The sequence below is a fragment of the Odontesthes bonariensis genome, chromosome 7 (genome assembly GCF_027942865.1).
Source record: "Odontesthes bonariensis isolate fOdoBon6 chromosome 7, fOdoBon6.hap1, whole genome shotgun sequence".
Classification (NCBI taxonomy): domain Eukaryota; kingdom Metazoa; phylum Chordata; class Actinopteri; order Atheriniformes; family Atherinopsidae; genus Odontesthes; species Odontesthes bonariensis.
Window position 1 is genome coordinate 33,421,620 of NC_134512.1, and position 21,178 is coordinate 33,442,797.

General features: G+C 41.3%; 1 protein-coding gene across 2 annotated transcripts in view; it reads right to left on the reverse strand.

The window, feature by feature from the left end:
- The window catches only part of tead1a (TEA domain family member 1a), a 55,200-nt gene that overhangs the window by 30,138 nt on the left and 3,884 nt on the right, over positions 1 to 21,178 (reverse strand). For both annotated transcript variants that reach the window (XM_075470609.1, XM_075470610.1), the window contains exon 2: positions 5,546 to 5,940. In XM_075470609.1, coding sequence (XP_075326724.1) covers positions 5,546 to 5,750 — 205 coding nt within the window. In that variant the 5' untranslated portion in view covers positions 5,751 to 5,940. The remainder of the gene's footprint in view (positions 1 to 5,545; positions 5,941 to 21,178) is intronic.

The following is a 21,178-nucleotide window of genomic DNA, read 5'->3' on the forward strand; positions in this document are numbered from 1 at the left end:
GTGTGATCTTTGCTGTTTTTCACAGATGCAGCTAAAGAAACGGGAACAAATGATGTGTCTTGGTGAAAATGAGTGAAAGGGCGGCCAATGTCCAAACAAAAAAAAAAACTTTAGAAGACCTTCAAAAAGCCTGGAGAACTGTTGCCCAAGACCACTTTAAAAGACCACAAGAAAGTCTGAAAGCATATAAGAAAGCATATAAAGAAGTGAGAGGGGACTTTTTGACAATGCTGTAAATTACAGCCCAACTGGGAGAGATAACCACAGGTGATAATGGAGCTAAAGAAATAAAACATATCACCCATCAAAGTGAGGCACAGCAGGGGAAAGACACATGCTTTCTTGAGATGTGGTCGAGTCAAAAACGGAGCTTAAAGAGGAGCAAATGTGACACGAGACACGAGGAGACAGAAGCTGGTGTTTCAATCAGAAATCACAGAAAGAGCTGGTCTTCACCGACTTCCCGTGGTGGTCGGTGATGCTGTAATGAGTCGAGTTTGTAATATTTCTGGCACATTTTCAGTAAACAAACAAGTCTGTTCAGCTCTGATGACAGACATGAAGAAGCATCCCTAGTAAGACAGCATCATATTGTTCACTGATAGGAAACGTAAGCTTAGTTTACACAGTAGTCTGTCCCTGCCACCACCTACACGGCCTCTATTGGCATTGTAAATTTGTAGTTTCCTTCACAAACACCTACTTTAACGTGCCCTTAATCCTCAGCTTAAAAAGGTAGAAAAGGAAAATAAATGCTTATGTTCCATATTTGTCCAGCAGCTCTGTACATGATGTGTCTGTAGGGGACAAAGCCACCAGCCTTCACACTGTACCTTTGCCAGGGAAAATAGCGCTATTATTCACCTGTTTGCAATTTCCTCCTTTTATGCATGCACAATATCACAGCACTTTTAGTACATTTTCCTTCTTTTCTATTAAAATCCATTTCCTTGCGGCCCACGGGAGGTATTTTAGACCCTCGTAGGTCCCCTAACCTTCTGATATTTTTCTTCTTTGTGGGATTATTCACCCGCCACTCATTTTGCTTTAATGCAACACTCAAGAAAACCACAAAACCCCTGTTAATCATAGTGGGGCTTGCTTTGAACTGCAAAGAAATGAATGCTTTTCAAGTGACCTAAAGATTGTATGTATACACTTTGTAGCTCCTGTGCAAGCAGAAGAAAACGGTTTTAAAAAAAACAAACAGCACAGACTTCATGCTCTCAAGAGTCCAATGACACAGCATGCATGAACTGAAATATGAGCCTGTCCTCTTCTGTGGGAACCAGGAGCCAAAAATTAGAACAAACTGGAAGCTGTTTCGTGAGTCTGGTTTGCACAGATGTTCCAGGTAACGATTAAAACCCCCTCAGTCTGGAGGCCAAATGCTGCTCATCCCCTTTTTTTTTTGCCATTTACGCCCTCTCCTGCTCTGCCGCTGAAAACAGACACTGTCTAACTTGATTAGGTCACTATGATAAACGTGTCAACAACCTGGACTCAGAGTCAACATGATAAACAAACAGCGCTGATCATGCCACCAAGGCAGAGAACAGAGTGAGACTGATTGATTGAAGGCTGATCAATAACACGAAAGGAGCTTGAGCAGGAGTTTTAGTATCAGCGGGACTTGTGCATGTCAACATTTCAGGTCTCATTGCTCTAGACAGCCACATACGTCCGTTATGTTTTGATCTCAGGTTGTTTTTCCTGAAATCTTAATGCTAAAAGTGCACCATCACATTTGCTATTTCACTCAATACTCTGCTTGCGGTTTCCCGTTTTATTTTTCCAAATTCATTCGTAAACATTCTTAAATCTGCGTTAATGTGGCCCCAGTCGTCAATGAGGGGAAAAAAGAGGAGGAATTAAAGAAGAAGACACGCTAAGATCTGAAAATAAAAGCAAGCATGACAAGACTAAACCTAATACTTCAAAAGAAGAAGAAACAATTGGCATAAAGTGGTATTACATGTTTTGCTGAGGAGCATAAAGTGGGACGATGCGGCTCTAAACAGTCAGACAAATCATTAACCGGCTGATGGTTGAATCTATATTGTAAAATCAATTGAAGAGCTCATCGTTAAGGAAATCCAGCTGGGTAACTATTCTGAGGACGGTTTCGTTTCCCTTCTTCCGTCACCATAAACTCAGCAATGTAGCATTTAAATTCAAATTTAAAGTCAGTATTTTGTTCAACGCTGTAAATAACTTTAAGGGAATCCTTAACCGTAAGAGGAAGAACAAAACAAAACCTTAAATATACAAAATGTCAGAGTAAATTCAAAGTTTTGCATGGAAACAAGTTATGTGTGTTAGACAGTAGTGTTAAGACAAAAAGGCTGAGAACTGTGTTTTACCGAATTATAGATTTAGGCTATTAAACTGTAGCTGCACGGTAAACATTACAAATCCTGTGCCATGGATTTGTAATTTAAGACCTGCCTTGAAAATCCTGGGATTGAGTAAATAAGGTCAGCAAAAACCAGACCAGGAATAAAACTGGCCTACTAAGATGCATTAGGCTCAGACTAGAAGCTGGCAAGCTAACTATTCTTCCATCATCATGGAAATGCATCATTCCAGGGTGCCAGAACACGGGCTGTTCACTTAAACTGCAGGTGAATAATGAAAACACGGAAAGATGGATTGTTTTTGTGAAAGGTGAAGCTGAAATGTGGCACCGCCACAGACTTAAAGATAAAACCCCAGCAGCGCTTCGCAAAGGTTCGTGGAGCAGCACTTACTGACGGAACTGAAGTTTCAGGAGTAACGACGGGTGGTGGACGTTCTGTGATCTGGGAGTTCTGGATCACCCCCGACACCCGCCTTATTTTTCACTGGGAACTTTTAAAACTTTAACTGGCAATAGCTGTGATTAACAGATACACAGATGTACTTCTGTGACCGCCACACCTATTCTCTCCCCCGCTGGCAGCTAAGACATACCTCCCCCCTGAGAATGCAAGCTATTTTATATCCGCAGTGTGCGTTTGGGCTTTTACATCTAAGCAGTTTGTTTTTGGTTCAAATTAAATCTGCTTTGTTTGCCCCGTGTGCTTCACTTGCTCTGATCTGGGATCTGTAAATTGAGGCCAGCGCATCTCATGTTCCTGTGAGTTTGAGACCTTGTCCTATTTACTTGATGATTCTTCTTTGACTCGGTGGTTAATGTCGCATCTGCCTGTGATGTGACAAACCAGGAAGTAGTTTTATGTAATCTTTACTCAAATTTTTGGGGGAAACAAGACATTTTAAAGAGACGATAAAAAGGTGCCACAGTCAAATAGGGACAAAATTACCTCCTGTTTATTTTTAATGTGACCTTGATGCAACAAACAGATTAAAATAGCACTTATACTTGTGTATTTTTAATGCTCATTTTTATACTCAGTCACAAAGTTCGGCGTCGCATGCACACCACCACAGAGTGGCTAACTGGACCCTAGTGGACCTACACAAGCGAATGCTGAAACCATAAATTAGGTCTGGAATAACATTACATTTTTTTAATTAATCTGAATGTTGCTCTGAACTCAAATAGTTTACGGGACTCCAGTGTGCTGCAGATGCCTTCTGCAACATGACCGCTCCTCAGTACAAAGGACTTACAGTAACTGTATCATAGCCCTGACTCCATCAAAAGTTCCCCAAACCTCTGTCCTGAAACAACACACATAGATGCATATCTTTGCTATAAATCTTTGCAATCTTGTCAATGGCAAAGGTCTCACTCTAGCTAACTGTGCTGATTGGCTGGCAGTCAGATGACGGTAAACACCCAACATTTACTCGCTTATATGTTGCACTCCTGCTGCAACAAGCTAGCAGGTGAGTCTGTAGATTTGTTGTTGTAAAGAAAGACGGCCGCTTTGTTTAAAGCTGCCTCATTTTTGCTCGTTACTTTACTATTTATGGTGTAAATCTAAAATTAACTCCAAAATATCACGTTTCCCTTGCTAGTTTTCTCCATTTTTGTTGCAACTAAGCGAATACACAACATTAACTTATTTTACTGATGGCTGGTATGCATCTGGTTGAGCTAATACACACTACTTCTAACGGCCCGCTGACTCCTTTGATTTTGAAGCACCTATAGACTGTTATCTTTATATATGAACATGTTAAGAATATTTTCAGTTTCCCCACATTAAAATGTATCTTCGAACTTTGAGGAAGATGCAACGGCCCTAGATGCTTCCAGATCATTTCCCTAAGGAACCTTCCAAATTAAAACAAAACCATTAAATGAATTTAATTTGGCTTAATTGCTTCGTTGCCATTTTTAGTCCACTGAGCTGCAAAAACTAAAATAACACTGTTGTTCGTGGATTCTCTGGTTTCAGTTTGTCCCTTTAAGGAGCCTCTTTGTTGGTCTAAAGTCCAATCCTGCCCGTTGTTAAAACACAAATATAATTGTGTAAACATTGTAACGTGTTAAATCCATCAAGGTACAGACCTTACGGGGTATGAATCTGTTAAAAAAAAAAACAAAGATTTGAACAACTCACTTTTCATAAAGAAATCAGTGGAGTGCACTCGACAAACGGACAGAAAGCAAAGCAAAGAAAAAAGAGTGAAATGGAGTCGGAGGGGGGCGCAGCTGGTGGCAGCCAGAGGACCATCTGTTCATCACTCTATTAGTTCACACACACACAAATACGCGCCCTCCTCTGTCACGCTCACATACTCATTCACACACACATAATGCACCTACAGCCTGCTTCCACGTCCTCCGTTTTACAGCTCATCTTTCTTTCCTGTGTCTCTGACACTTGATGCGCAGCGAGACATCCCTCCATCACAGCCGTCTGTGTCGTTATTCACACCGTCTAACAGAAGCGCCTCAACAGCTCGGCCAATCGCAGGATGCGGTTAAACCGCCGCTCGGAGAGATTCAACGTTCCAGCACAGTGCCCGACGTGAACAACACGAACCGTTGGCGCTGGTCACAGTACAGGTACACCAACAAGTGCAACCAATATTCATCCGTCTGTAGGAAAAGTTAGAGCCCAGAGATCCGCATGAACTTCATCACACCTGTGTTAAAACACCTTTAAATGAGCTAATTGGGAAAAAAAATCTCTTAAGGAGGTATTTTATAATGTTTGGGGTCGCTTCTTTAACTATATGAAGGACAATGACTTGTCACATCTGATGGACGGGCCTAGAACGGAATAGCAACTTCTGCATGACTCAGTTCTTTCTTCCCCTGCCCCCCTTGGACTACACAATATGATAATATATCTTCTGTGGACTCATGATTATGTGCCTTCATAGAGGAGGCTCTCCGACCGCCATGTTAGTGTTTCAGTCTGTTGGTGCTGTTGTATGGACCAGGTATGTTGGTACACTTCTGCATTATTTTACACTCTTGTCCGTTGTTTTTTGTTCTTGTATGTCTTTTTTTTTTTTTTTTTTTTACAAAGAAAATTCAATAAAGATATTGTAAAAAAAAAAAAAAAAAAAAAAAAAAAAAAAAAAGAAGAAGAAGAGCTAATTGCTCATATATTTCACACTGAGTAAAGCTGGAGTCACTCACCATACATCTTTCCTTCATCTGAGAGTATAATCTTCCTCCTCCCACAGGGCGGATAGATGGCCAGAGCCTCCTGGAAGCTCTGCTCGATGTCCGGGCTCCAGACCCCCTCAGGGTCCCCGTCCATGGTCTTGTCCCCTCCTGAATCACTCAGTCTGTCCATGTCCTCCCCCGGACTCTCGCTGCCGCTCCAGCTACTGCGCTCCATGCTGGCAGCTAACGTTAACTAGCGGGTGTGAGTTCAGTGCTAGTGGCGGGGGTTGTGTTGGAAAAACTAATGCTGAGCTCAAGCTTTAATTCGTAATAATGGTTATAACTGTAGAAACTGAAGGCTAATGCTAACTTCGATAATGGTACCTCCACCAGAAATGGCAATCCAGCGCCACACAGCAGGAAGCCTGCAGAGAGGAAGACAAAAAGAAACGTTGTGTTGGTTCGTGTAGTCGTTTAACATCAGGGCAGCAACAAAACTAAACTTCAGAATACACGCGTTCTGATAAACTCTTTTGTGTAATTTTTGTGCTTTTCATCTCAGGCCCACTGTGCTCATTTTTTATTATTTAATGCCATATGTGTCAAAGTTATTTTTGCATTTCATAAAATGAGTTTTCTGCTGCGTCAGCACATTCTTCTGAAAGTTCGCAGTCGTTTTGGTTTGCAACGAGTCCGTGTTTTTCATCGTTTTAACCCTCAGTGTTGCTAAAAAGTTGTTTTGTGTCCTCTTGCAACATTTTCTAAACTTTTAGAGAAACTTCGGTTTAATTTTTGTGTTTCTCACCAGAGGGGAAACCACACATAACCCTTACATCGTTTCCAAAGTCCTGCAGCCGACACACACTGTAAAACTATAAGTAAAAACATTAAAGTTGATTCGCTGCATTACTTCAAAACAACAAGAAAAACTAAGAGACTTTTACTAAAACAACAGAACTCAGAGCATTTCATATCTTAAAATGATGAGCTTGTTCTTTTTTAATTTCAAACTTCCCTAAACCTGCTCTAAGTTTTATCTGAATATTGTCTCATTCCTCAAGATTTGAGGGGATAACAACCTGAATCCTTAAAGAACTGATCATGCAGCTGCTGTGATTTAAATTAACCCAGGATTAAAAAGAAAAGAAAGAAAAAGCCATTAATCTCTCTATGCTATGATTCATGCCGATATATAGAGTGTGAAATTCACTAAAAGATGTATTCCACTGCAGCTTTAAGTGCTGAGCAACATGTCTTAAGACTGTATCCAGGCTACTACGAGGAAATTATTGCTTCTTTTCAGGAAGGAAATTGCCTATTTTGTTAAACCGCTGCGGTACATCAAATCCACATGCACGTAAGTGGAGCAAGTGAGTGGGGGACAAACGGAGTCCAACTACACACCAGTAAAAGCAGATTTCAAGGGAGGGAAAAAAAAGAAACATAAAGAAAGGAACTGAAGGGGCTTGCCAGCTGCCTACAATTCTTCTAAAATCCCCCACGGCAAACAGCAGGGTTGGCGCAGTAACCGCTACACTCACACGTAACCATATGCACACACATGCACAGTGACACACACAATTACAGTGCCAGCCCCTTGGGCGAACACATGTCATTTTGTCTGGTCTTCTACTGTTCACACTTCCCATGCACTGTCCCCTGCCACAGCCTGAACAAGCCTGCAGTGTGAAATCTCCGTGTGTGTGTCAGCCGGGCTAATTTTAACACAATTACACTTGACAGTGCGCATGCATGCAAGTGAAGCATGCAAAGCAGCAGGGAACATTTTGGACACATTTTAACTTTATCTGTACACTTGAGCTCAGCTCAAGGCTTTTTTTTCTTTTTTTTTTTTCTAAACACCAGAGGGAAAACACTGCAAGTCGGCACGAAAACATCCGCTGGCCTGGACTCACAGGCATGAGTAATGAAGGGGATCTAGTAGCTTTTCCAGAGTTTGTCCTCTGCTGCTCTCTCCATGCTTATTCTATTCACCCTCATATCCGTTTCCTCTCAGGCTTCCCACCCTCGCCGTCTTCCATGCTTCCCTCCTGACCCTCTGCAGCATTTTTCCATTCAAACAAGGATTCATTCATCCAGCTGGCTGTATGGTTGAGCCACAGCAGCATTTGTTTCCTTTACAGAGTTTGTGTGCATTTGTCGAAATTCTTTTTTTTTTTTCCTGTGTGTGTGTTGAAGTCAAGTATCCCTCTTCACTCATCGCACACATTTTCTCATCTTACAAAAGATGAGAGTGACATCAAATTCTATGCCATCTATTCGTATGCGCCGTGTTCTCGACCTTTAACACTTAAGAGAAATAGAAAATATGCAGCTTCAATTCGTCTCTGGTGGCTCAAAGCAGGTTAAGACTTGACAGGTTTGTAGGGGCAAACAGTTCAACATTTTCATTGCAAACTTCACCAACTTTTGCAGTAGAGGCTTAAAGGGGTATTTATATTGTTTTTAAATATGATTTTCTTTCTTTTTAAGGGTTACAACTGACTGGATTTACATGTGGATGTCCACATGTTCGGACAACTACTTCTTCTACTGAATTACAACCACAAGCAGCACAGCTTATACCGCCACCCTGTGGTGAGACGGCACAGCCTGGAGTTTCCACTTTAAACCGATCAATAGACACACGTCTGATCCAAATGCAAAACGTTTTTTTTGCAGCTTTTAAAAGGATCCATTTATATTGGATTTACTAGTGAACGGAAATCTCACCACTGGCATTCGGACAAGAAATCTTAAGTTTTACCTCAGTGGGAACCTCAACTATTTGTTCATAAATAAACCTTCTTAGACTGATTCAGATCAGACTGTACAACTGAGAATAGATAATAATATATCCAATTTTATCCCATTTCTTTGTAGACTTTTGTGCTCGTCTCACAGCCAACTGTACAGACAGAGCAGCATTACTAGTTTAGTGAGGCGGCTTATTTTGCTGCCAAGTTAATTGGACTATGGTGCCTACCTCATTACAGATGAAAAGAAGCATTTCTCTTATGGAGGAATGGATTCAGGAAGCGGTAATATGTGAAAATGCTACGGCTTTCTGTGTGTATGCACTTGTTATCTCAATCGGTGATGATTTCAATCTGCATGAGCTCGACATTATGGAAAAAGGGAATATTAAAAGATAAAGTAATGTAACTGGGCTGTTATAAAATCACAATGAAACCATTATAAAGGAGTAGGAAGCTCATCTGTTATGTAATCAAGGATGGAAGATATTTCGTCCAAATGTGTTGATGGAGTAAACAAACAGAATTGTAAGTTGTATGGGTATAAATGTAAATTCATAGTGCTTTTGAACAGCTTTACTTAATGGTAACCCTACCAAATTAAGACGTTAGATTAAAGGAGCCATGGCATGAAATTTTCACTTTTTAAGGTTGTTTAACATTAATATGAGTTCCTCTAGCCTGCCTGCGGTCCCCCAGTGGCTAAAAATGACGATAGACCTAAACCATGCACTGGAAATTATTCTCCGCCTTTGGTAATGTGACAATGCAGATGGCCTGATCGGGAAAGCTGCCTCATATGACGTAGCGCCTCATATGACGTCGAGGTAATTTCCCCCCAGAGCCCATATATGGCTATGCCAAAACTGCCTTGCCCCCCCCCCACAGCTCTTTGGCCAGCTCATTGCTCTGTACATGGATGTAAAAAATCTGTTTAGAGCTCCTGCATCAGAACCTCTAAAGAGCCAGTGGATAGATTTGTTTTTTTTTCTGTGAAAGTGACGACAGAACCGAAGAGATTTGTGTATGTGTGCACCAAACATTTCACCGACGAATGTTTCCAGAACTTGGGCCAATACCGAGCTGGCCTTGCCAAACGTCTGAAAATTAACCCTGGATCAGTACCAACTCCCTTTGGCCCAACTACAGACCTCGGACAAGTAAGTAATTTAACGCTCTATAATTGTGTTGCTTTCCTGTATGTACAGTATAGCTACATAGCTTGTTACCAGTGTTGCCACTTAGCGACTTTTGGCCATCTCTGGCGACAAAAAAATAATCTAGCGACTTAGCGACTTTCGGGCTCAATCTGGCTGAATCTAGCGACAATTTAACTTGTTTTGTGAGTGAAAAATCAGTTGCCCCGCGACACCATACAAGCCGAGACAGAAACACTGCAGGAAGGCGGCAACCCGGCATACCGTCATTTCCTGTCAAAACGGCAGTTTCAAGCTAGCTACAACGAGGGTAGGTTCACTTCCTGTTTTCAAAACAAAAGCACCTTTTTATCATAATGGCTTTCCCTATGATAAAAGGCAACGGGTATTTTATTTTGTCAAAATAACCGGAAGTGCGTTGCTCACTGCGGCTAGCTTTAGTAGCGCCGAATTCGTCGGAACAAAATTGTAAATAGCCGGTATTTTGGCAGGTTTTTAACACATTGGGGATCTAAACGACTACTTTCTGGCCTGAAAAGTTTCAAATGTTGCTAAAGTTTACAGAGTTTAGAGCTGAAATCAGCTTCAGGCCGGCTGATTTCGGCTCGGGTAGGAGCGAAAATATATAATATGGGCGTGGTTACGTCACTTATGACGTCATGACGCAATCTAGCGACTTCTAGCGACTTTTCAGAGAGCCAATAGTGACTTCTTGTGATTTTTTTTTGGCAACACTGTTTGTTACCACAAGAAAGGGTTTGTATCGTTAGCTATGCAGCTAATAGCATCAACTGTGCTGTTGGAGGTGTTTGCATGCCCATGAGATGGTTAGCTCGCTCATTTTAGACCAAAACCCCCTACTTCAAGCTTCCTGAAGAACAATGAATCTGCAAATTCAGTGCATTTCATCAGGATAATGATTCATTCATGGTTCCAGAGTCAAAACGGTCAGTCTGTCTGTGTCGTTAGCTCTGCAGCTAATAGCTCAGTCACTGTCGCTGATGTAACAGTAAATAGGATGAGGTATGCGACTGGACACCTCATTTACTGTAACACCAGTGTTGTGTACTTATTTGTTGTTTTGATAGCCGTCCTGCTGTTGGTGTTATGGCGCGCACGATATCTGCCTTTCCCCTGATTGAAATGACTCGCGCTACGTGCATCTTTGCAAACCAGAGCAATCTTTGCCCCGCCTTTCTCCTCCTAATTTGCATTGAAAGCTGCAGACCCTAAACAGCTCATTCTGAGGATCCTAAGGAAAGCTCATTTTTGTGACTGGCTGTAATTCTGCACCAAGGCAGAATTTTGGGGGGAAAAAACTCAGATACAGTATAAGGGGACCACTAATGCCTATAAAAATAAATAAAAGCCTCCATTTATTTTCATGCCATGGCACCTTTAAAACCAAGGGGCCAACTGTATCAAAGCTGCAGTAAAATTTAGAAGAAGTTTGGCAGCAGCTGCTGGTGAAATATTATGAAGAGCTAGAAGAAGTGTTTTCCCTGTGTTTGGGCTCATTCTAAAATGTTATTAAAATTCAACAAAAGGACTTCAGTAGAGTCGCTGAGGTCTTTTTCATCAAGACCTTGACAGTAAAGTGAAGTTTGGATAATAACGTAGGTTTAAAAGCGTTCCTGCATTCAGCTCATCTTTTAAGGCGTCCTTCATAAAAAGATGAAGATACCAGCCTGTAGCTTAAGACACAAAGTCATACAAACGCAGTAACTTCCTTCTACAGTAAAATACAGACATTTTCAGACCAAGAACTACTCACAAAGCATTCAATATCTAAAGGCCCATTGCTGAAGTGCTGACAAAGGGCTTTATACTTCCATAACGACATTTCTACAAAAAAACACTCAAAAGCTCCTTTTAAAAATTGTCCAACAGTCTTCAAACATCAAACAGTCCTACACTGCATTTAGGGGTAATGAACCTTCAACAAAGGTCTCCGTCAATATTACTGCAAAGTTAAACGCGCACTTGCATAAAGTGGATCAGCTCAAACTTCTAAAGTTCAAAGGTTTAAATGGTTCAAACAAATTATGTTGTCAAATTATGTTGTCAAATTATGACAGCGAGTGGATTTCACTCCTCATAAATGTTCTTACAGAGAGATTACATATGAGAACCTTTAAAGCTACAGGTAGAGCGACCATGCTAACGTTAGCATGTTAGCACACAAGTTTTTTTTGAGAAAAGCCAAAGTCAAAATATCTGAAAGCTGAATAAAATACTATGTTTGATGTAAACTGGAGTCACACATTGGCCTGATAAACTTATTCATGGGCTTAAATGCCAGTAGTCAATATCATATAAACTGTGTCTCGATTCAGGGGCTGCATCTTTCAAAAGTAGAGGTCCACGAAGGCGTGTCTTTCAAAGGGCCAAGCCGAGCAATGGTGGCATCGACCTGGCATCTACAAGCGATTCTGCTCAGGTGAAAACAGCACCGCACGCAACGTAAAATAAGTTTGTACGTTATGATCGTTTCTTATTCAGATGAAATAGTGGAAATTAATCAAATTCACCCAAGTATTGTACTTAAGGACAAGCTTTACACATGGGACAGCTATGGTACTAATAAACACGAACAGCCGCCTGACGTCAGCCAAGAACAGTTGTAAGATCTTTAAAAAGTTCCGTGTCAGAGGAGCGAGTTGAAAAGGGTCTCTCGATGCAGTTCATAGTGTAATAAATCACTGATTTCGGCATGTCAGACATTCTGCCTTCGAACAACATACAACTGTTTTGTTTTCATTGAGATGGCTCAGGGGCCACTTCTGGCCCTCAGGTCATATTCAGCCTCTGTGCCGTTTACACCTTCGAAGCGTACGTGGCACAGCGCCACACATCATGCCGTTATCAACCAATTCATGTTTCCGGCCAATCAATAAATATGAATCCAATATTCATTGTCTTTTAGCTAAATTTTTTTGGTGGCAGCTACTGAGAAATAAAGCTATGTTGATTTCAGCCACCAAATGCCCCACTGTTTTTTCCCAGCAAGCTGCTAACTACGTCTGAAGAGTACAGTGGTGTTATAGTGCTCTTTTAATGGAACAGCTGTCTGCTTCTGAAAGACACTATGAAAGAGGAGGGAGTGGGCCTCAACAGTAAAGTTGGGAGCCAGACAGCAAAACAATGAGCTCGAACTCGCCGTTAAGCTCTGTGAAGCTGAGGAAAGTTGTAAATTCAGGTAATAACTCGTCAGGTTTGTCACAACAAACAACGCCTTTCACACTGCTAATCCCCCCCCCCCGCCCAGAGCAGTGGTGGGCTGAGCAGCAAATCTGACAAAGTGGCCTAACTGTATGACTGCGCTGCCAGCAGTACACCTTAATACACCGTCACTGGCCCAACAAGCCTTCCTCCACACACAACTTTCATCCCATTTGTCTCAATCGTGCCGACTCGTCTCGTTTCTTCTTCCTCCACATGCCCGCAACACAGAAACATTTCACAGCCCAATATTTTGAAAAACACCTCTAATGTCTAAATTGCACCCAGAGGACAAATAGATATATATTTCATGAAGTTGGGGACACTGGTGACCCTTCCCCCATTTTTAAAACTATAGATAAATAAAATGGACAACAACCCAACGCCAGAGCATACGAAGCCAATTAACATGCAGGTGCATCGATGGGCAGCACAATGCTGTCACCATGGAAACGTAAAACAGTCAAATGTGACAATGCCTCCAATCAATCAAAGGGCCGAGCTACAAGCAGACTCCAGTGGATTTTGACAAGCTTATGTCTACATTTTTTAATAAAAACGGTGACTTCTTATCAAACCCATATGCTTAACTGGTTAGATGTGAAAATCTGATCAATCCTATGCTACTGTGGAACTGAACAGCCTGAGCTAACATTGTACTTTCATATTCTATCAGAGGGAGGGAAAAAGAAGACCGGCCAAATAGATAAAACAGCATCATAGAATCAGCCATCAGCTGCCCTGATTACTAAAGAAACAGCATCAACAATTGAAAAACCATATAAACAATAAAAGAACAGTGAAAGCAATAAAATACAACAAAATCGAATAAGATAAAATAAGATAAAAGTGTCATCATACTACTGGGTATTAAAAGCATGATGTGGAAGTTTTAAAGAGTTAGTGAAATGTCTCAAAGTGCAGCGAATAGCAACCGTGGCCCATCTAATTTTATAAAGATCAGAGGAGAAGAGACGAGATGTTAACTACAGAGGAGATGTTAGTGTGAGAGGGGCCCAGCAGCAGATGGACGCTGGAGAAAGACATTAGTCACACAACAATCAACTGTGACTACTGGGCGACTCCTCTGCACCCTGGATCCCCCTCTGTGTGCCTCTCTGTCACCAGGCAGGCCCAGGCCACTCCAGCCAGGACAGCAGGCTCCATGGTGTCAGTGCCAGCCCTCGGGAGAACACACACAGGGCATGCAGCCACAATCCTGCAGCTGCCTTGCACTCTCATGTTCTCCCTCTGCCCCTTCTTTCTTACAGCACTTGTTTCCACCAGAAGCCAGCTCAATGCAAGCATGCATGGCTTGAATCCTCCATATGTTCGAAAGCAGGCCAGTTAGGTGGTAAAACCTGAGTGTGCCAGCACAGGGTCCCGCCGCCTTACAAATCGTGTTACCGCAGCCGAGGTCCCTCACCCACTCCAAAGCATCTGTTTGGCTGCTTCTTTTACTTTTAATACAAAAGGATTTTCTCGTAAACCTCAAGGCGAACGTTCCAATTTTCAGCGTTACTTCATGTTTTAATGTTGTCGGCCTTAAAGCACACGGACCTATTCAGGTCCAAGGTGATATTTCTTGTTTTCTGCTTTTACAATGAATTTATATTACACCAAGGACCGCATGGCACCGCATTCATGTTTTTACACGAGTGTAAATGCGACTCAAGCATTCAGTATCTGAACAGACGGGGGGTACTTCATTTATCTTGCCATGTTAACAGCCTCCACAGCAGACATTCACAAGGTGAGCTCATTCAAGAGCACCTCATGTTATTCAAGCAGTCAGAATGTATTTAAGTTTATGATTTCAGCCTGAGCTGATGTACTGCCTGTCCCTGAACGCCATGCTGGACTTTATAGGAACCGATCGAACAAAACGCAGTTATTTTGTCTCTTTTGAAATACATTTGTATAGTTCTGTTTTGAGTGAAATACAATCCATCCAATAGGGATATTCAGCAAAATAATAAAGCAGGATTTTGCACAATTAATACCCGTTTGACCCCATTTAAGAAAAATATGTCCCATTTGAGAGTGAAAACCTATAGATGTTACGATACAAAAATTTCCACTTAACTGAGAATCAGCCGCTTCTCAGGGTAGCGCTAAAGGTTGTAGTTTAATCAATGCATGCAAATCATTTAGAGGAAAGTTTCCAACGAGCGAAAACAAAATCACCTGTTTCTCCTCAAAAGACTTTAGTTTTTATTTTGATTTGATTGGTGCTCTTTTGTAGTGAATTAAGATTGAGGTTTGAATTGTTACCCCAAGAATCCAAATCAAGCCAACTTGTGTTCGAACAATCTAACATTTCACGTAGTTACAGTCGATTATCTGTCGAGTATGAGCTGCAGACGTATAGCTTGGTGCTGACATAAAAGAGATCTTTTCATATAACCGTTTCAAACCAAAATGACCAAGTATATTACGTACGTTAAGTATTAAACACAGGTGAGCTGCACCGATTCCAATTATTGCTCCCAGGATCAACCCTGCAGACGGCTATTGGCATTTCACTATCCTGCAGGCTGTGGATCACAACTTCTGAAGACTTCCTGGGAAAATGTGTATTTATTGTTTCTGGTCAGGACTTTGTGTCGAGCATGTGCAAAACAAATCAAGTTCACTCACTGACAACAAACTGCCAGGAACACAGTCGCTATCCAACCTCTTTCTGTAGATCCCAGCGCATTGGTTCAACAAGAAAAAGTCTCCGAGGGGCACCAAAGTTAGCAGCTCGTGCATCCAAAAGCGAGTCGAATCGGCCCGTAATAGCTCTGTGAGACTGTAAGCTGCCAGCTGTTACGCATGCCGATGAAGGATGAATATATATATATATATATATTTTCATCGGCACGTTGGTGCCTGCATGCACAGAGTTTTATCACTGAACGTGTGCTTTTTATAACTTAATTCGGGTCTGTGGTCATGCAGTTCAGAGCACAACACACTCCGGTGTCAGGTCACTACGGATTGGAGCTGGAGCAGATAAATACCTGCAGAATTTGATCTGGAAATGAATGCTTATTATATCAGCTAGATGTTAGTGGGGCCAAGTGAGGTCTGTTCGTCTCGTGTAACAGGTGCACTGTAGTGACACTAGTGGTCCAAAGTTTCACGTCTACAGTAAAAATGAACATTTTCAAAGCTTAAACTTTAAGGTTTTTCCTTATGAGAACATTTAAAGGCCAGACTGATCTAGAATCGGTGGAGGAGAGAGTAATGAACTATGCTTCAATACAAATTTGAGATATTTGTACTCATATTTGTACTTCCCTGGAGCATTACCGGAACCTTTTAATGCAACTTTCCAATTCTTCTGCACTACATTTCACAGGTAAACGTAGTTACGTCCCTTCCTTTATCCCACAGCTTCAGTTGCTTAACAAATCGAGATATTTCCAACATAACACATGAAACAAACAGTTGACAGAAAGAACCGTTTGGATTATCATTTGGAGCACAGAACTTCTGCAAATCAAACAAATGAGCAATCAAGAAAATAATCAGCAGCACCACATGGCCACAAAATGAAGTCCATCTAAACCAACTGCAACAGTATCTGAGCTTCGATTGTATTGAGTGGCATGAGAGCTAATTAAATACTGAGGATGAATATTTTCAGTGCAGGAATTTTATTTCAAAACGGACTATTTTTCAGACGTTTTATTGAAGTTGAGGATGTGAATACTTCCCGTCCACAACTGTCAGCTCTTTCAACTGACCGCAGCCAGCATTACAGCTTAAAGGGATAGTTCGCCTCTTTTGGCATGAAGCTGTATGACATCCCATATTAGCAATATCATTATGAACATTTTCTTACCCCCTGCTGCGTCCTGTGAGCCTCGTTTTGGCGTTGACGAAAGTAGTCCAGCTAGATGTCTGGGGCTACAAAAATAAATCGTTTTGCTTCTCAAAACAATATGCGTTCAACAGAGTAATACAATTGCAGCAGGGGGTAAGAAAATGTTCATGCACGATATTGCTAGTATGGGATGTCATACAGCTTCATGTCAAAAGAGGCGAACTATCCCTTTAAAATGAGAACCGTCACACATGCTGGCTTCAAAACTTTATGCAACATGTTTGGCCAGAGCTAAACGGAAGATTAGCTCTGCTTTGTGCACATTAGAGTCATTGAACTTCCTGCAGATGTGTCAGGTGGTCAACTAAACATGAGTTCCCGTGAGGACGCGCATCCTTGACTGCTTCTGAATGTGCTTTCAGCACATCCTCAGTACATTCCAGGCACATTCCCTTCTCTATGTGGCGGCTGCTACTTATGGACCACTCGCACATGATGGCATTTTGTGTGAAGTGAATTCAGGGCAAGGCTGTAAACAAAAGGTCAACGAGCAGGAAAAAGGCTGCTCCACAAACATCGGCCATGTGACAGCTTCCACCAGCTGTGGGCAAGTGCAGCACCGACACAATGTAGGGTAGCTGAAAGGTTTCAAGGAACTGCAGTACCAGTGACTGAAAAACAGTCAACAATCAGCAGCGTTTTTCCTTTGGATCACCCGTATGAACACTGCACCTCCGCAGAAACCAACATTTCAAACGTAGAAATGAATCAGCTCAGTTCTCCATCGCTCATTTTTATCCTGGCGCTGACGCACGTCTCTGCATTCACATTTCAGACTTCAGATGGACACAGTTTCAATGAATCCACCACTGATCAATTCATCTTACACAATGCAGAGGGGTGGTGGTGGGGTGGTGGGGGGCACCTTTATCAGAGTCATGAGTTGGTTGGATTAGTTCTGACCTGATTTCATGTTTAAACTCACAAAGCCTAATATTCAATAAGCCGAATGAAAAAGCATCAGTGAAAAGGAACCAGTAAAGCTTCTTTTATTCTTCCTCGGCGCTAATACACTCTTGAAAAAGACGGACAGAGACTTGCTTTATGAGCGGCGAAGAGTCTGCGATTCACAGCGTGCGCTCCTCATTATTTCACCATCTCTTCTCACGGCGGCATTAACATTTATGCACACACACAGTAATTGGTCACAGATTGGACGCTGATACAGTGAAGTGCTTATTTCCTCCTGGAAATGTGATGGTAAAAGGTTTAGCCAGCAGCTCTCCTCTCTGTCATTCTTCTTCTACTGTTTTTTTTTTTTTTTTTGCTGAGTCAGCCTGAGCCATTATCCGGCCTCTTCCTGGGGATTGGGAGGTTTGTTGTCACATGTACACTGTCACACACACACACACACACACACACACACACACACACACACACACACACACGGCAATATCCTCCACCAGTGGAAAGAGAGGCCTGGGGAGGTTACAGCAATACCAACACCATTTAATAAGTGTGAACACGGGAGCAATGTGCCGAGACAGACACCACGTGCGCTACGTGTGTGTGTCTGCATGTATGAATCTTATCCAACACCTTGCAAAGGAGCATTGTGCGGCTCCGTGAACATGAAAAAGAGTACAGTGACCTCCATCTCCCCATCTCTGTGCCACAATTACATCCTCCACAGCTAAAACAGGCTCCACTCTTCTACCCACTCCTCCAAACACACACGCACACAAAATGAATTAGCCCCTGAACTGTGTTTTCCATCTGTGGTCCATTAAAACTCGGGTACTGCTTTATTTAGACAGAAGCAGGTTAGGAGGCAGGGAGTTCAGCATCCCGTAAACATGTCGGCAGCTTATTTAAAGGAAGTAACTGCCTTCATCCTCATTGTCTGGTTATTTCTTACTACTTATTCTCTACATGTGAGCTTCGCCAGAGGCCAGAATCAAGCGAATCCCCTATTGTAAAGGAGTCTGAGGTCTTCCATAAATCAACAGAGGGATAATCAAACTAATAATTATTATTATAAGGATCAAAGTGGCTTCATTTCATTTTTCTTTTAAATATTTTTCAGTGATCTGTCCTGCTACATTTTAACTCCTCCCTTGAGGATTTATATGTATGATTGTTATCGCTTTGCCCATCATTTATCCAGATAATTCAGAATATTCAAGGTAAAATGTCCCCTTCCTGTGAAAAAGAGTTTAGTCAGCTGAATATCTGTAAGTAGTTACTGTTTTAAAGGTTAATTTACAAAGATTCTAAACAGCATTATTTATTCAATTATTAGAAGAAAAGACTTTGTTTTCACTCCATTAACTCACAGCTGGCTCTGAGCCGAGGTGGTTGAAATGCAGTTAAAATCATCATAACTCCCTGGATCTCAATTTATTTTCAGGCTGTTTGGTGTATTAAAAATGCTAAATGTGTGTTTATGATAAGCTATTTAGTTTAAAGTGAGGTTTTAACAAAAAATTCTAATCTTTTATTTAATTTAATCACTTTTTAAATCTTTTTTTCTTTAATTGCAGCCAACAAAAATGATACTGAATGCAGATTTTAGCCCAAAGTTTCATGTCTTACATGAAGGAATCTGGATAAAATCCACAATGTGAATATCAGAACCATCTAAACAGGTTCTATAAAGAATTGATCAGCGTTTTCTATTAAACTGCAACAATAACATATATTAACATATTGTTTAATGGCATCCTGCACTAGAATCAACTGTCGGATTCCTCAGAATAATTTCAGAAACTCAGCTGTTTGCTGGTAAATTCAACAAAAGTATTTAATGTTGCAGATTTTTAACTGAATACACAGGTGAAAAATTTAAAAGAAAAACTAAATTACCAGACTGATAATCACCCCTTTCTCTCACCATCAGTTTGTTTATCCTCTTGAAAAGTTTCTGTCAGTTTCACACCTTTAATATTTTCACTCTTCAGTTTTTTTAGTCCCTTATTACATCTTCCTATATTCCAGTTTTTAACTGCCACATTAAAACTACTGAGCATTCACAAGTGTAGCCAGTGAAATGTAAAAATGTTAAGATTAAGAGGCATAATGATTGTAAAGTAGCCTTTGCTTCCAGCTGGAATAACGGCCCAACTCTTAAGTGTCCCCCGTCACCAAGGAATTCTCTCGAAGCTCCGATATTCAATTCAATTCAGTTTATATCGTGCAAAATTACAAATGTCATCTCAAGACACTTAAATAATATAGTCCAACTCAAGCCAATTGGAGCTCAATCCATTGTAATTATAATCCAAACAAAATATTAGCTGAGGAACTAAAAATACTGAATTTTGTGACACAAAGATCCTTATTTCTCACCCTCGCCCTTACTTCCAAATCTGTAGTCATGCACAAAAGCAAGCTAGTGCTAAAAGACTGAATGGTAGAAATATCTATGTTACACTGTGTAAAAATGACTTTTTTTCCACAGACCCATTTTCAGAGAACAAGCCAATCAGCTCGGTGCTTCAGGCCCATCAAGGCTGCAGCCACAAAAAGTGCATTCAATTGATAAGAGCTCCATTTTATTAATGAAGAACAATTTAACTTTCAATATTCAAGATGAAAGCCTGTTATTTGATCTTTTAGGAGTTAAACAGTCTCACTGACTGATGGAAGATCAGGTTTCTTTTTCTTCGTTTCGCTTCCTGCTGCCATCCGCAGCTGCTAATAGCATCTCAGCTGCTCCAATGTCCAAAAGAAGCCCCGGGAAAGGTAAACGCTGCTTAAACGCTCAGGCAGAGTAAACTCGCCCGGTTTTAATGAAACAATTATTCATCCATCTTATTAATAATTGATCGGCCCTCGAACAGAGTGAAATATTTGAACAGCAGAACCGAGAAGAGTTAATGATCAGCGCCCGCCTGCACAACAGCAGGGAAACTTCTTTCCGCTGTGGGAGTAACGGCGAGCAGAGTCTGCTGCGTGTTTATCATGTCAAGTCCTCCAACCGGGAAAGTACACAAGAAGTAGTTGAAATCTAGACTTCCTGCTTGCTTCCTGCTGAGCTCAGGAAGCATGAGGGTTGATTCAGGCTTCCCGTGGAGGGTTAGTTTGTGTCATCCATTCATCTGCTTGGAGCCGAGGCCCCGAAAGGCTGAGATCATTTCCACGCTGAGGCGGAGTCACCTGGAAATGTTTCTGGTCCACAGTGAAGATTTTATTATTGGGTTACCAGCAAAGACGAAAGAAATAAACCCCAATCTCTTCCTTTCTTTTAAAGATTTATCTGACTTCTATGCTTAGCCCGTGACTCACCATCTCTCCCACATTATCATTATCATTATAAGGCTTTCTGTTAGTAAATGACCATATAAAAGACAACAATTTTACTTCCATTTTACATTAAAAGGCCCCACATAAGAAAGTAAAAGCTCCTCTCATGAACATTTCCATCCTCTTATTAAGCATTTTCTTTTCTTACATTCAAACTTTCTTCTATTGGCCTCCGTGGGATCTTAACCAATCCGATCTATTTCTTTAAAAGTTTGTTTGCCAAACACATTCTGTCAGTCAAATATAAAGAAGCTTAAACATTTACGTGTGTGAGACGAGAGATTTGATTGGAACTGATCCACAAACTGCAACGAGAGCTTATTTGGATGACTGAGAGAAACAAAGAGATGAGTTGATCGTGTAAAATCAGTGTTCAGTCTCGGGCTTCATCTTATACTGCTGCTCTGCA